Below are 17,072 nucleotides of genomic sequence, written 5' to 3'. Positions count from 1 at the left end.
TCCTTCTGGGAGTTACAGGGCTTGAATTACATAAGTTAGAATTATTTCTGCCTTATTAATGTCTTTATAGGCACAAAAGCTGCTTAATATTTTATTATTGGAATGCTTGCCCATTTTGGTTAGACAAGCTATAGAACACATTTTTATGGAAAATATTGACATGATTTTAAAATCCAAACATATATAGTGCCAAATGTAGCACAATAAATGCAACAGCCAAGTGAAGCAACTCTAAAATGATGGAAATTTTGAATTTCAAGACTAGCTTTCTTTTCTACATGTAAGCTGTATGTGTGTGTCTTGAATTTGCTAAGTGGTTCTAGACTGTTTTTCTAGTAACAGTGAATCACGTAATTTGAGACTGCTTGTCTCTAGAAATCGATGTAGAGTTTCCTGCTGGAGATATTTTTCATCTTGAGCTCTGCAGTATGAGAATGCAGTACATTTGGACATGAAATTGGAAAGTGTTGAGTCTCTTCTGTAGAAGAATACCCAAGAGAAGAGCTACACTTTGTTAGTTTTCCAAGAAATTTTAGTAATTACTGACTTTGAACTGAACTGCTCCAAAAAGAAATAATCTCATGAGAAAAAAAAAAACCAAAACTGAATTAAAGAGTAAGATGAAATCTGTCACCTGGGTGGTTGGTTTAACATTGGTCTGATTAATGAATCAAGCCCATCTTGAACCGTTCAACTTAGTGTGTATCCATAGTAACTTCTACGATTTTAGGGGGAGGAAGCAGTCAGTGTTGAGAAATTACAGCTTCCTTCAGCTTTGGTTGGCTACTCCATTTGTTTAGGTTCACCTTCTTTCTTCACAGGAGGGCTCAACATTGCTAAAAGTGTAATTTCCCTTCCATGTGCCTTCAGTAAAATCAAGATAAAGAGAAGCTTTTAAACAAATTGAGCATTTATTAAGCACCTGTAGTAAATTCACTGTATTAAGAAAGTTCTTTTTTTTTTTTTTTTTTTTTAACTTTGTTACAAAATAGCAAGGCATCATTAATATATCATGGCTTGACTATTTCTAATGTAGTATAGCTGAGCATATGACTGTCTGAGACTATTGTAGTCAATGCAATTTTAATGGTCTGCTAAGGGATTAAATTACTTTAAATATTTTTTCTGACTTTTTAGAAATAGTTTTCATTACTTTTGTGTTTGTTTCCTTCCAATATGGCCTTATCTCTTTAAAACAAGCTTAATATAGCATTTGGGATTTTGAAAATTAAGTTGAATGGCCAGAAATTGAGGTCTATCTGTCAATATTTTATAGGCTTTTATATTTTCCTTCTCTTTCTCATTGTTCTGGATTTTTTTTTAATTTGGATTTTTATTTATTTATTTTTAGTTTTGGCCTTTGTGCTTTGATGGAAAAGTTTTATTCCATCTCTCTGGCAACAAAAATCATGACAGTGCTTTGAATTAAGATTTATTAAATCTGTAGTCAATTTAGATTTAGTAAGGCAATTGTATATTTGTAAAGTAATAATTGAAAACACTGTGGTTTGGCATTTATTTAAAAGATCTAAACTAATAATGAATTGAGATTAGAACTTACTGGAAATGTATTGCTAAGTCTTTATTAAGTGAATTTAATTTAAAAAATATCCTCACTATAGTATTTTATAGTTAGGATGTTGTATTCCAAGCATTGCTTTCTATGAAATGGTAGACCTGTGGTAAACTTCAGGATCTGTTGTGATCAAGTGATGGTGTGTGTCATCTCTAGAACTCATGTTTGGCCCCAGCTCTATAGCTTAAAAATCTTTATTTGTGTAATAATAATAACAACAAAACTGTAACTACCTACGCCATAGCTGCTTAGGAGGTTAAATATCTAATATAGATACTCCCCTGTAGGCTAAAGCTCTTTTACTTATGGTTTTCCTTCTCTCCTTACTGTTTCCTCAGAGACTTTCCTGAAAGTTTTGGTCTCTCTTTCCATCAGTTGTATAAATGATACTTCATTCACTTTAAGAACTCGCATCATACCTTTCTTCAGCATCTTGCATCTGTCTCGCTCTTTTGTTAGCACTAGCAGAGTCTTTGCCCCTCATGTGCCCTTGTGTCCTCAAGATGAGCTACAAAACCTGTAGTCTGTCTGGATTTCTGAAGTATCTCTCAGCTCAAGAAATTCTGGAGAGGATTAGCATGGAAGGTGGTGCTTGATCATGACAGATTGGTATGGAGTGCCAGTGCACACGTCAAGATGGCAACGTGAAGTCTGTAGCACCAATGCTGTTTTACTGACCAGCAGAGGGATGGGAGCAGGAGTTGGAAGGAGTGAGTGTGATGGACATGGGGACAGTCTGGGGATAGGTGAAATTAAGAGGTTCTGGGGTTAGAAGAGGCAGAAATATGAGAAAAGAAGAGTAGGGGCTGTGAGTCAGAGTTCATGTGAAAGACTCAAGTATTTAATGCTTTGGACCAAGCAACAATTGTCACACACCAGGATAACCAACCTCGCAAGTTATGGGCCCAGAGGCTCCTTTGGAATGCTGCCTTAAAGACTGAGTTTGACCTTCAAAAGTAAAACACTAACTGTCGTGAATCATCATCTGTTACTTTGACTTCTTAAATACAAAAGAATGCCTCAGGCAAAGATTACCAAGCCCTTCAATTGAGGAATGCCGTGTTTCTTTCCACAGCTTCAGTCTGCAGCGTCTCTTTGCAAAATACCATTATCTCTCCACCTTGAAGGTGTTCAGTGCAGATCTCTTTCCTACACTGGTGGTTGCCGGTTTCCACTCATGCAGATCCCCTCGCATGTTCTCACTTCCCTTTCCCATAGTCAACTGCTCTTTACTGGTGTCCAAGATTCATGTGGAGCAGAACTTGCTGTGAATTGTTGTTTGACTAACATTATTAGGAATTGACCAGCTATCTCTTCCACTATGTGTACCTCAAAATATCTTTGTTACGAAGGGAGTTATGAGTGGATAGTCAGTCACATTGATTATGTTTAGAAGGGGACAATATTGCAATGGTAATGCTGCACAATCTGATCTTTAAGAAAGGCAAAATAAGGCTTGTGTAAAATTTTCAAGATTATGCTTATCAGTAAAAGCACAAATGAATCACTACTTTTTATAGTCGAGTTAGACATTTTTTGACCTTAAAATTCATCATATTGTGCTTAGTATAAGAAAATTATATGATAAACCTTGTTAAGGTATGTTAAAATATGAAGCACATGCATCTCAATATGGATACTTTGCTTTATTTTGAGGCATATATTCAAATGCATATCTTTCCCTAAAATTCATCTTATTCTGCATCGCCTTATAAGCTGGTGATAAATTTACTATGGAAGTATGGTATTTGTTTTGGTAACATTATGCTGTCTGTAATTTTAATACAAAGAGATGATGTTTACAGGAGGATGTACTATTTTTTTGCAATAAAGGTGTATGTACCTGAGTCTATATTTAATTCAATATCTGAATTTGTATTTTGAACTCCTGGGCTTTTGATTCCATCTCTAAAACATAAGCCTGTCAATTCTTTGATGCTCATTTTAAAAGAAGAATGAGTAGGACTGGCTTATCATGACTGTCAGGAAGCAAAAACAGGTCACAAAAATCTTTTAATATCACTGTGATTTATCTGCTTAAAATGTATCCCTAACTTAGACGTGATTTGTAATCTGGGCTTTCTCCTTCCAGAGTTCTTTAATGCACTATTTATGTAATTTTCTATAAATAGTTTCATCTACATCAATCAGATTTGGGTTTTTTTGTGATATTTACATAAATATTTGTGGGTCAACATAAATGAGATTATAAAGCCTAAATACAAACTTACTATTCTTGTCCAGCTAAATAAACTCCTTACACATCTAATTGTTGCCCTAACCTTTACTGAAAAATGGTTCATAGCTATTACTTTTTCAAAATATCTGGTGCCTGTGCAAAATACTTCAGAAAAAAGTTATTTCTGAAGTGTCATGGGGTGCTAGAGCTCACTGAAAATCAAGGAAAAGGGGACTTGGACTCATAAGTCCTGTACGTAACTTCTCTTTTGCCACTCTGTTTCAGTCAAAGTCAAAGATGGTTTAAATTACTGTCTTTGAATTCTTTTCTGATAGTGGCCTATTTTAAGGCGGATGATATTATCCTTCTTCTTTTTCTCCTTTTTCTCCTCTCTAGAACCAAAGAAGCCCTTCAGTTTGGTAGATTTCCTGCCTATTGGCTGAGCAGTGCAATATTAGCTTATGGAGTTGTTTCTTTCTTGAGCATATTCTGTAACTACTTTCAGGCATGGGAGCACTTTTACATACTATAGTTGATCCTTGGGCTCTACTGAAATGTCAGTCATTCACATTCTCACTCTTCTGTCAGCCTGAATTAAGAGATTGCACAGTATCAATAGATTTTTCCAGTGGAGAAGTTATATATCTTGTCCCATAAATAAGCATTTTAAAGCTCTTGAAGAGGTAAGTTTCTGTTTTGCTTTGTTTTGTCTGAACACTAAAGACAGTTGAGCAAAGCACTTCCGTCTGATTTCAGCCCAGCTCAGCTTCACCAGACATGTAGTGACTTCTCTTCCAACCTTTCCCCCGTGGGGTGAAGTCATGGAGCTGTGAATTTATAACCACTCCTGTGACTGAAAGTAATCTACTAGAAAGTTTTTCTAACTTTTGGAGTACTGCTCTTCTCCAGTTCTCACTTTCTACTTTACAAATACGTTTTTATTATGAAACATTATACTCTTTATTGTTTCTAATATTATTTTTTCCCATTAAAGTAATAGCAGTGGGGTCTTGTCAATTTGATGGGATAAGAAAGTTACTAGTTTAAAACTGCCTTTGCTGAAGCAATTAGGACCTTTGCATGGATTTTGGTGAGGTCAGAATGCTTTTCTTTTAGCATTTACATACAACTCTTGTGGGAAGTATGGTGTGACATTTTAAAAAGTGTCGTCTGTTTAGAAACTATGGCTAATCAGGCATACCAGCAGATTTCTATGGGCCTCCCTGAGTGCTTTTTGAAGTCCAGTTACATGTGAATGGTAGGAAGAAAGATGTATGGTCTTCACATGGGAGTGGCTTTCAGTGGTGCTTTATACCTTTCAAATGAAAGGATGGAAGCAAGTATTTCACTTTCTGGCTTTCTCAAAATAGGATCGCTGGAAAGAAAATATGAGATTGTGCTAGAAGAGTTGCAGTAAGTGTTATGATGTCTGAAAGGTTCTGGTTATGAATAGAGGGCAGTAGGGACATGATGCTGATCAGGAACAGGAGGGATTTGATGTCTAGTTGGAATCAGACCCTTGGTGGGATGCTGCAAATTGAGTACAAGTGAAGGCAGGAGTAGGGACTCCAGCGTCTGCCACTGACCTGCAGACCTCTTGTTGCTAGCTAAATGGGAGCAGCAGCAATGTAGCACCCTTTACTTCTTTACTGTCAGGTTTTGAAGATTAGGTTTCTAATTCTGTCATTGTTGCCCTGCAAATATGGTAAGCCTGACAAAAGTAAGTGATTTGTCTTTGGGGTTCTTCTGCAGGACTGAATTTGTCAACTTTCTCCCCTTTAAGCCAGTCTTATCTTTCCCTGTGACCCCAGAGTTCTAGGCTTCTTACTGCTTCTCAAGTCTCCCAGGCACCCTTGTCTGTCTGGAAACCTCTAGCGGGCACCATTTTCTACATATTTTTAAAGATTTATTCATTCATTAATTTAATGTTTAGATATGAAGTATTCACAGGAATACTAGCAATACACAATAGCAGTTTAAATAGCAGTAGTTTTATGGAGGGTATCCCAAGCAAAGGTGAGGCAGGCTTTTGCCTGCTAAGCATGTTTATATGTTATAAAAAGGGAACTTGTGTCAAAAAGTTTCTCATTTAATCCCTCTTCCACCCAAAAAAGTTCAAATGGATTAACTTTAAACTTGTAACTCCCCAACATGTTTTGAAAGCAATAGTTAAAACGATATTTATTTCAAAAAATATACTTGCATCACTTGGATGTGAGGGAGGGTCAAATGATGCTAATTTTTCTTTTAATGTTCTGTTCTGCACCTCATTGAACTACAAGATCTGGAAAAACCTTGATGTCTTTTCAAACTATCTTGTGTGGGTGGGGCAAGAGGCAAATGTTCTTTTCTGAATATTTACACACACTAGATGCTTGATTCAAGCATTGCAAGTAATAAAGTACTTGCATAGTACATCTCGAGTGGATAACAAATCTCAAACGTAATAAAATAATTTGCAGTTAACTATTGCAGTACATCTCCAGAGCAAGTCACCATATCATTTGTGCAGACAGATTAATCTGGGGAAGTGATGTTGCAGGGTTATTGTATGGGCAGTGACCTTCTCTTTGGAGAATGGTTCAACCCTCGTTCTTGGGAATTTCCTATAAACTGTGGATAAGAAGCCCAGATGTGCTGCTTATGTGAACACAAGTTCTTAAAGCCCCTTTGAGAGATGCTGGATGCAGGAGTTGGTAGCACACAGGTTATGTGTGGTTGTGTCTAAACAGAGCCTGCAGAGCTTATCTTTGGCAGTGCAAGACTTCAAACTGATGTTCGTGTTCCTTCTAACGAAAGAAAGGAATACCAGCATTTGATTATTTTTTTTCCAAGCAATATGCCTGACTTATTGTCCAATGCCACAAGAAATCTGATCTGAAAAGCCTCATATTGCCCTAATTGCTAACAAAGAATAATTTTCCATCACCACCCAGTTTAAGTGTTTTGTTGTGCCTTACTTAGGCATGTTGAAGTTCAGGAATAAATACTAAAATCTATTTTATAACGATTACCTAAATTTGAAATGTTGTTAAGGGAAGGGTATATTTACCAATAGCTATTTCAGAAGTCCTTATGGTTTGTGGTTTGTTTTTTTTTTTTTTTGTCTTTAGAAAACAATGAAGAATAAATTAATTAAGTGACCAAAATATTAGTATGTTGTTGCATGACCTGAATAACAACTATTTCCTTCTGTGACTTCAGATACCTGAAGACAGGATAGTTAACTATAAATTAACTATGTTAGCTGAAGGGTTAGATTCTTTTAAAATAATTTCAAAGTGTTCATTACTTTTCCAAGTAAAATGACTTTTACTTTTTAATCTTGGGAACATTTTTCCCTGGCATTTTTTTTTTAGGTATGTGTGACTCACTTTCATATGCCTCCATGTAAGTATTTCCGCTTCTCAGGTGTGCATCTGAATGCTGATACCTAGTTCATTTCCAAGTTGCCATGTTTTAGTATGGAATAGGATGTTTCTGAACAGTCTGCCTCTGAGTCTGTAGTCTATTGTGGATGTAGTCTATCTGTTCTCTTAAATTTTCAGAGAAATCCAGTATTTCAAAAGACAATAGTATATTTAATGTTGGGGGATTTTTTTGCTAGTGTTCATAGCTTTATGTTTTTTAATCACTTAATGTTGGCTTTTGGTTTTTTATGGGTTAGCTGCCTTAATAATAAAGAGGAGTTACATCTAGAAAAATTGAGGCTTTTTGCATGGTAGCACTTACCTGCTAGATATGGACATCAGATATAATACACGAAAGCATTCGTTCAACTATTTACAGAGTCAACTCATGAAAAAAAACATATCCTGCTTTTGATGACAAATAGTAAACTGAAGACAGTGCATATAATACATGCATACTTTACAAAACTTTTGCATCTTAGTTATATGAAAACTAGTTAAACACAAAAATAACAAAAAAAAAAAAACAAACCACATTTTTCCTCCAAAAAGGTGTAATTAACTCAAATATTATCTAACTAGAGGTTTTAGCTAAAGATTTGATTTAAAAAATATGGTTAAAAGGGCATGGGGAAAATGTGGTAAGTAATTACAGTTAATTTCTCTTACAGAGCAGATGAATTTCAGGATGACAATATTCCTCATTAGAGTACTTCTAGTTTTGCTGGTTTATTACTTTATGAAAGTCCTTCCATTTTTAATCTGACCCTAACTTAGCTGTTTCACTGTTCCTTATGATCCTTTCAATTCAGGATGCAGAATAGAAAACTGCGACTCCTGCTTTAGCAGAGACTTTTGTACCAAATGCAAAACTGGCTTTTACTCGCACAGAGGTCGCTGCTTCCGAGGATGCCCCGCTGGATTCGCAGCCTTGGAAGAGCTTATGGAATGTGTGGGTGAGTCTTCCAGTACAGCAATGCTGCTGAAGCAGCTCTTTTGCCAGTTGGCAAGTTCAAATACGGCACTGTTTTTGAGCTGATGCTCAACATTTCCTATGAAGAAATATTGACTAATGAATTGGGTCTGCATTTTCTTATCAATAATAATGATGTTTTTTTCCTAAACTTCGAAATACTGCATTAATGGGAATGGCACTCTGTTCTGCATCAGAAAGTTCTGTCCTTCCAGTTGTAAATCACCTTGTATGAGGATTTACAATTCAGAGCTTACAAGATTTTAGGAAGGCCAGTTTTTTTGCATTAGAACTGTAAATCAGTGATGTACTGTTGGATTCTTTCCCTCATAAAACTACGTGCTCATTTGGCCCAGGGGCAGGGCAGGTTGCGTTCCTGTAACATCTGGGTTTCATATTTACTTTCAGTTTCTCTGCTGCCCCTCCCTTTTCCAAAGGAAGTAACAAATATAAACCACCAAATAAGTTTGTTTGTTTGTTTGTTTGTTTGTTTGTTTTTCTAGAAATTACTATATAACTCCTACCAGCATTGGCAGTTCTCACATTATTTCTTAAGTCTCACAATTTGGTGCTTTATCTTTGAAGCCTTGGAATTGTGCTAGAACAGATTGTCTTTCAAGAGTATTCTTTGCATTTCATGATGGATAAGACCTGGAAATGTGAACTCTTAAACTTTGCAAATCCTGGTGACAACCAAATAAGATTTATTTATTAAAAAAAAGTAATTAATAAGCTGTGATTTTAGAAGGCTTTTTGAATATTTGGGACTAACATGATGTCTCTACGTTCAGATTGATAGTCAGATGGTTTTATGCTCAAGTTGATGCTGGCTGAAAAGATTTTCAGAGATTTTCTGTAAAAGATTTTAATTTTGTTTGGAGGTTTTTGCCTGTTAACAGTGAAACTTTCAAGTGGTGCTTTATAATATTGTATTCCAATTAAAAATCCAACAACAAATTAGAAACAAAATAATTGCTTAATCATGTTTTCTTTTGCTTTATCAGAAGGCTGTGAAGTAGGTCAGTGGAGTGAGTGGGGAACTTGCAGCAGAAATAACAAAACATGTGGATTTAAGTGGGGCCTGGAAACAAGAACAAGACAAATTGTGAAGAAGCCAGCAAAAGACACAATACTGTGCCCAACCATTGCGGAATCCAGACGGTGTAAAATGGCCATGAGGCATTGTCCAGGAGGTACGTGTAAGTGTAATCCATGCCACAAAAATCTATAGGAGCTTTCTTTTAACTGAAATCCTATTTCTAACTTGAAAAGACCTATTTCATCCCAGCCAAAGGGGAAATCCTGTCCCTACTCTGCCAGCTAAGGCTGAAAGGCAGTACTGTGGCAGTCCTAATTTGTGCAGCAAGGCTCAAGGGAAAGGTTCAGTGTGATTAGTCTCTCAATATACTGTGAAACTGTTTTTCTGGGTGTGATACTGAGGCTTTTTAAAAGGTGCCCTATGGAAGAACTATAATAGGTTGCAATTTAAGCTTCGGCACAAAAACAATAGTGAGGGTGGAATAACTAATTGCTTTGCACATGGCAGGAAAGATTATGATTCTAAATCTTTCTGCAAGCGGCACACCCAGTGCTGGTGTGATGGGGATTTAAATTCAGTGAAGTTTGTTACACATGTCATTGTTAGCTGGAATGTTACTTGTTCTGAATATTGTAGATCAGGGCCAAACTTTGATAGATGTGATATTTGCAGAATAGTGATATATATGAAGCTTTTCATCAGAAGACCAGCTTATGATAGTTACCACAAGTAAATTTCCTAAGAGTTAGGAAATTTATTGCCTAGACTATATCAAGATCATTGATCAAATCTCTGCAATTTTTCATTAAGTATCAGAAAAGACATTGAATAAAAATTCAGTGTGAAAGGTTTGAAGTACTCTCTCAAAACTACGGTCTCCAGTAAATCCTAAATGTTGCAGTCCTCTCCTATCCTTCTATAATGTGTATTCTCTGCCTGTGTTTTTGGAGATAAAAATAGATTTGTATGAAACTGCAGGTTTGAACTCCCCACACTGAATGCTGATGCTTAATAATGCTTCTGTGCCATCATATAAAACGCTGGCCAGAGTATAAACTCTCTTCTCTCTCAGAAACTGCCACGAGAGAGTGTGTTAGTAGTATTTTAAGTGCCTAGGGTAAGCCTAGGGTAAGATAACCTGGTCTGGTTATCTCTGCTGGTGGGGAAGCCATAGGCATTGTCCTGTTTGTAATGCCTGCTTCATAGTATGTTTTAATTATGATTATACACATGGCTGGTCTACGATCCCGCTCCTCTATCATATTTAATTTAGATAGCAAGTTGCTGCATTAGACACTCAAAGTGTTTTGTTGATTATTTAATCAATGTGAAGCAGCAGAAGGCAGAGACACTGGTTACAGGGAAACTCAAATCAAGCAGATCCTACCTCCTAAAATATGTTAGAAATGTTAGAATTTTAGAATGTTAGAAATTTTGTAATTGAACTTTTAAACTGAGCAAATAAGAGAAAAATGTAAGATTAGCACTACTGGGGGACTGAGGAACCATAATCCCTGTAAATGCCAGTTGAGAGGCTGTTAATAAATGCTTTCTTGCTAATGTTCTCAGTATATAAACTCACACAAATGTGTAGGATAAGTATTGGATTATAAAGCTAAAGGAGTTGTAGATTGTGATGGATTAAATTGAGCACAGGCAGTAAGGTTATTTTTGGTAGAACAGGGTCAAACATAGTGCTTTTGTCACATGCTTTTCTACTTCTGCACAGTTTACAGTTACTATTTATGGTCCACACTACAGAAAAGCTTCCGATACAGATTTTTACAGATTTGCAGAATTGGAGTTAAATTCAGTTTTCCTACAAAGTACTTCAGTTTCATTTTTATCAGGGATTGAGATGTTAGCCATCTGGCAACGGGTCTGTGGTACAAATCTAGTGATGAAGAAGAATTCGGTATCACTTTCCCAGTATTTGCAGAGTTGTAGAGATACAACCTGGAATGCAAGTGAAAGATGATTTCACTTCTTTCCTACTTAAGCCAGCAATGTTAAGAGGATACTCTTCTTGATGTCAAATATATTACTGTGTGATATTTTCTTATTGCCAGTACTAATTGATTTAACTGTTATTACCGGGTAGGAATGTGACATCTGTGTATCTGTTTCTGTTATGTATGTTACCCTGTGGCTTGGGTGTAACCTGACTCATGCTATGAGAGGCTGGACTTAGAAAAAGATTAGTTTGATTGTTCAGGCCACCTTCTACCTGTGCTGGTCTCTTCCTGATAAGAATTTTTCTCCTCTTCATCTCAAAAGAAACACAACAAAAAACCCAAGAATTTTTGAAAAAGAGTGATTGTGTTACAAGCAATGGGGAAATTAGCAGCAGAAATGTTCTGTGGACTGATAAATCTTGTGGTCTTGAAGTTTTCCCATAGATTTATTGCAAGTATTCTCTTCTTACCTCTTATTTTTACATGGTCCCCATGTTCACCTCAGTAGTTAGTCCTCTTTCATTATTACCTTTGAGAAACTTGCAAATTGCTCTCATTTCATATTAAGTAATACATGAATATTACTCTATCCCAGACTCCTTAATTCTAGTACAAATCGTGATGCTATTTATGAATGTTTATTTAAGACATGAATCAAGAGAGATGAAGATGTCATATATGTATGCATTAATTTCCTGAGCTCAAAAGGGGGAAGGCAGCAGGACAGGTCATAAGGCTATAGTGGGGGGGACTTCTTGCCTTGACTCTGGCATGTAATTGGATAGATGTCATTCTGGTTGATTGGATTTTGGGGATTTTTGTGCAGTAATTTTTATCTAACAGTAAAATGACCCAATCAGATTTTCATTATTCATATTTGGAAATTATGACAAAAAAGACTAAAAGATAAAAGAATTTATACTTAAATACAGAAAGCTAATGAATATGCAGACTGTAGTACATAGAATTTACAATATACAGTCATTTACGTACTGCATCTTTTTGTTAATTTTGCAGTGGCATTGGACCAAATCTGCCCTTTTTTCACATTCAGCAGACAGGTAGAAACTGCATTAAGTGTAGCCCCACTGAGTTCTGGCTCTGCTAGAATATTGATATTACCAAGCAGGCTTGCCTCCTTTGCTGTATTTTGCGACCGCCAATTAACCTCAGACCAAGAAGGCTTGGCTTTAGCTTGTCTGAAAATACAACCGGTAATTTTCAGTTATGAAGCGTAACTCAAAGCTTTTGCAGGAAAAAAGGAAAAACCCTTTCAGCATCAGCAGAGAGCTGACAAGAAGTAAGCTCAACCAAAGACGCTTTGCACAGTGCAAGTTGGGAAAGTAATAGTAGTAGCAATAGTAATAGAGCAAGTATTTTTGTGAGTATTTTAGTCGATGGCCATTTTGCACATTTAGTGAAGGAGTTAGCAGTTGGGAGCAGGAAGGGACAAGATGAATGTAGCTTGGAGTATGGCTTAACACTCGGAGCCTGGCATGCTTATTAGTATGTTTGCTCAGGAAACAAGCTTTTGTCTGCTGCAGAATCTGCTTGTCTGGATTGTCAACATCTGCTTTCGTACAGGGAGTGTTGTGCTGAGAGTATTAAAATATTTGGGGTTTTGTTTCCCCCCCCCCCCCCCCCCTTTAGCTGATTGCATTCAGAAGGGACAGCTGCAGGCGAAAACTAATAGTAAAGGAAATCTAAACCCTATGGAAAATGAAATTCTTAATTCTGCTCATTTCAGTAAGAGTGCCTGCAACTAGACTAAGTATTTTAAATTAAGGTGTATAGGCAAGAAATGTTGTTATATTATCAATATACAGCAAGTTTGTGTCAGCTCCTTAGAAAAGCACAAAGGTTGTAATCTCTGTTTGGTAATAATAATAAAAAAAGAAAAACTGAATCATAAGGAGCTCAGGTTGGAAAGGACTGCAGAAGGTCCTCTAGTCCAGCCTCCTGCTCAAATCAGGTCAGCTGTGAGAAAAACAGGATTAGCAATTACTCTAACAATTCTCAGAGATTAAATATTTTCCCTTTTTTGGACATACTTCTGTTCCTCTTCATATACTTATTTCTGTATTAAAATATAGTATTTTACTTTTTTTTTCTTAGAAACAAAAAACCATGTATTGATAATTCACACAGAATCATAGAATAGTTAGGGTTGGAAAGGACCTTAAGATCATCTAGTTCCACCCCCCCTGCCATGGGCAGGGACACCTCACACTAAACCATGTCACCCAAGGCCTCATCCAACCTGGCCTTGAACACCGCCAAGGATGGAGCATTCACAACCTCCCTGAGCAACCCATTCCAGTGCCTCACCACCCTCACAGTAAAGAATTTCTTCCTTATATCCAGTCTAAACTTCCCCTGTTTAAGTTTGAACCCGTTTGCTCCACGGAGCCTTGTCTTCTCCAGGCTGAACAGCCCCAGCGTTCTCAGCCTCTCTTCATACGGGAGGTGCTCCAGTCCCCTGATCATCCTCGTGGCCCTCCTCTGGACTTGTTCCAACAGTTCCGTGTCCTTTTTATGTTGAGGACACCAGAACTGCGCACAATACTCCAAGTGAGGTCTCACGAGAGCAGTGTATATATCTTGTTTTTCCTTTGTGCAGCAGGGATAGGCAAATTAGGAATCTGTTGATGAAGGAGCGTTTTTCTCCCTATTTTCAAATCACAGCAGTAAAGAAAATTAAGGTGTGTTAATGATGAAATGTGAACAGATATGTTCTTTTCTTAAGGCTGATGAATAACAAATCTGTTAGGTCCTCAGAACCAAGTATGACATGTTGATGTTCACGCACATAGGACAGAGATACAGCATGATTCATATAAATATTATTTTTCATGTAATTTGTGTGTTATTTGGTCATATGAATGAAGAAATATGAGATTGAATGAATCTATGAAATCCTGTTCTGAAACTTCCCTTGCACACTAAATGTTTCAACTGAATTTGTGTTGCTGCATTTTTTGGGTTTTTTTTTGTGGGTTTTTTTTTTTTTTGTTTGTTTGTTTGTTTGTTTTATTTTAATGGTTTTTTTTTTTTGGTTGGTTATTTTTTGGTTTTTTTTGGGGGGGGTTGTTGGTTTTTTTTTTTTTTGTTTTTTGTTTTTTTTTTTTTTTTTCATTTGTTTTGCTTGTTTTGGTTTCATTTTTGTTTGTTTGTTTTTTAACAAAACCCACCCGAGCAAGAAATACCCCTGAATAGATGCAGAAAAGAAAATTACACATGTGAGCTAAGACACGCAATAGCTATATTATGCATGCATTTGATTCATAGTCATTAAAATTAGTTCAACTATAAACTTAGTGTGACTTTTAAAAAAATGCTGGATTTTTTATATTACATTATTGGAAGTGATCCATTCTTTAGTCATTTTCGACAGGGAAAATGCAATCCAATTAGACTCTTATCTGAAAAGTATTTAGAAATAGTTTTTATAAACTATATAAACTTGTACATCAGCTTGAGTAGCAGTTAAGTTTAAAGCCAAGTACTATCTGTGAAGGACCAGCATTCAGGTTTCCTTTGCAGCTTTTATAGAAATGATTGCTCTGTTACTAAACTGCCTGATGGTTTAGATGTCTCTCAAAGCTCTGTGAACAAGGTATGGCTGTTGACTCGTACTCCTCCATTTTCTATGTGTTTGAAATAAGTAGGTTAAATTAAGCAGCTAAGCAATTAAGTGCTCTGAAAAACATCAACACTTATTGAAAACAATCCTTTCAATTTTTAGGTTCTTTAGGTAACTGTTCAGTATTTGAGTTGGTATTTTCCTTGAAACTGGTATGGTGGATCATGAGTGGGACTTGAGGCAGCTTGATATTAAGTCACAATGCTTCTACAGAACTCTTTTGGTGTTTCATTCCAGATAAATATTACTGTGGGTTATAATCGTGCTTATTAACATTTGTGAGGTGTGTGAATATGCTGAAATAATACATTATTTATATTGAAACCTGTAACTTAGCTTGGATAGATATAAGTAGCCTAAATTTCCTTGGAGTGCTGTTGTAGTGAAGTGTGGTTTTGGTTTGTTTATTTAACTGATAGATCGGGTTTTCAAAGGATTTTAAGAGGCTTAGTTCTCTTTGACTTCAGGAGAATTTAAAAATGCATGTGCTTTTTAAGACTAGAAATAAAATCCCTCTAAAATGACCTTTAGAATGTACCTTTTATGACATAAGCAAAATACTTTTGTGGAAAAGAGTTGTCATCTGATTTATTTTAGTTTTCCTTCTTCAGGACAACTGCCCGAAGCACATCTTGTCATGGTCTATATATTCCCAAGTGCAAGGGTTTAGCTCTACGTATCTTATCAGGACAATTTAGTCTGTGGAATTTTATGTATTATCATATGGTAGTGTGATACATTTTCAATTTATTTAAAAAGATTATCAGGGAATTGCTGGCAGTGCAAAAGAGGCAACTGAAGCACGTTTTTCCCTTCCTTCTGAATATAAATTATCCTTCAATCCTCCTTTTTAGTTAAAGTAATAGGAAATATTTTCTTGGGAAGGCTTCCACACAGTTTTTCGAAGCATTAAAAGGTTGTATGTGCAATATATTTATTGCCATTATTATATCTTAGACCAGATAAGTACTTTCAACATGTGTTTTTTCTTAAGTATATTGTATTTGAGAAGTAGCATGAGTATCATGTGATGCAGTATCTCCTATGGGAGTAATCTTTTTTAATGAATAACCAAGTGTACCAGTGTGTAAATCCTCATAAATGACCAGTGTGAGTTATAACCGTCCCATGGCAATTATACAGATCAGGGTTGTTTAAAAATGCTGAAGGAGAGCCAACTGCTAATCCACATGGACATACAAATACCGAAGAGTGCTGTAGTTGATCCAAGTGCATAAATTGAATTTGTCCATAAAAGGTACTTGACAAATTTTATTGTGATACCCTTATGAAGTAACTCCTATTGGTTTTTGTCTTTTGCTCGTTCTGTAACTACAATTCACCTGAAGGAGGAAAAGCCATATATTTACTCATTTCTACTTCTCAACTGGAGAGCTATCTTTGTTACGTTACAGTCAGCCATTTCAGTCACAGCAGAGAAACCAGCAAACACTTTCCTACCTGAGATTATATTTTCTTCTGAGGGTCAATCAGTAAGGCACATTTCTATGGATATCCTCTCCCATACCACAGGCCTAGGTAATGGCAGGTCTGGAGACCCATCTGCTTCAGGTATGGCATGACTCGAAAGCAATCAGCCTTGCTCATTTTTAAGGATTCTCTAAGGCTTTTCTGGCACAGAAATCTCTCCTTAAAGTAATAAACCTATTAGGCTGTACAGATATTATTTATTTCTGCAACGTTAATACAAAGGCCACATTCTGACATACTCCTGGCAGAATTTTTGGTTGGGTTCTTCTGATACTCCTCAGCTTTTGTACTGTTCATCTTTCCAGCAGAACATGAACGAACAATGGCAGTGTTTGGATCTTGGAAGTTCCTCTATAAATAATGACAACTGTGACTGAAGTAGAAAGACTTCACCATACTATAATATTAGAAAATATGCAGTATTTGTATGCAATACTTAGATTCTGTCCCCCTCATCAACCTTAAGGATACTGTAAGAAAACATGTATGACCCTGAATGTTGGGCCTTGCTCTGCAGGACTGACTTGGTGATTTCTAACCAACCGTGACAGAAATTAGATTCCTTGGATGCACGTGTGATTGCCAACAGTTAAATTATCAGTTTAAGTAGATAAAGTTTTTCAGACATAACTGGGTGCATACTCCTTGCACAGTACCAATGAAAGTAAATTATCTAAGTCTGCATCACTGTCTAATTACAGCTGCTTGGTTGTTAAGCTAGGAACTCATTAGACTGCTGTAACTTGATTGATTGTGATGAACTGTCCAAACCCTCTATAATGGCTTTCTGCTGGAGCATAATTTTG

General features: G+C 36.3%; 1 protein-coding gene across 2 annotated transcripts in view; it reads left to right on the top strand.

The window, feature by feature from the left end:
• RSPO2 (R-spondin 2) overlaps positions 1–17,072 on the top strand; it is a gene marked incomplete at both ends in the record, with an annotated part of 109,867 nt that overhangs the window by 66,755 nt on the left and 26,040 nt on the right. The window contains 2 exons of one of the 2 annotated variants that reach the window (XM_080610478.1): positions 7,978–8,121; positions 9,146–9,331. In XM_080610478.1, coding sequence (XP_080466604.1) covers positions 7,978–8,121; positions 9,146–9,331 — 330 coding nt within the window. Of the gene's footprint in view, positions 1–7,977; positions 8,122–9,142; positions 9,332–17,072 lie in introns of both variants that reach the window. The other variant, XM_080610477.1, reaches the window with a different exon arrangement.

The sequence above is a fragment of the Psittacula echo genome (assembly GCF_963264785.1).
Source record: "Psittacula echo genome assembly, chromosome: 2".
NCBI lineage: Eukaryota > Metazoa > Chordata > Aves > Psittaciformes > Psittacidae > Psittacula > Psittacula echo.
This window is presented reverse-complemented; position numbering and strand designations above follow the sequence as displayed.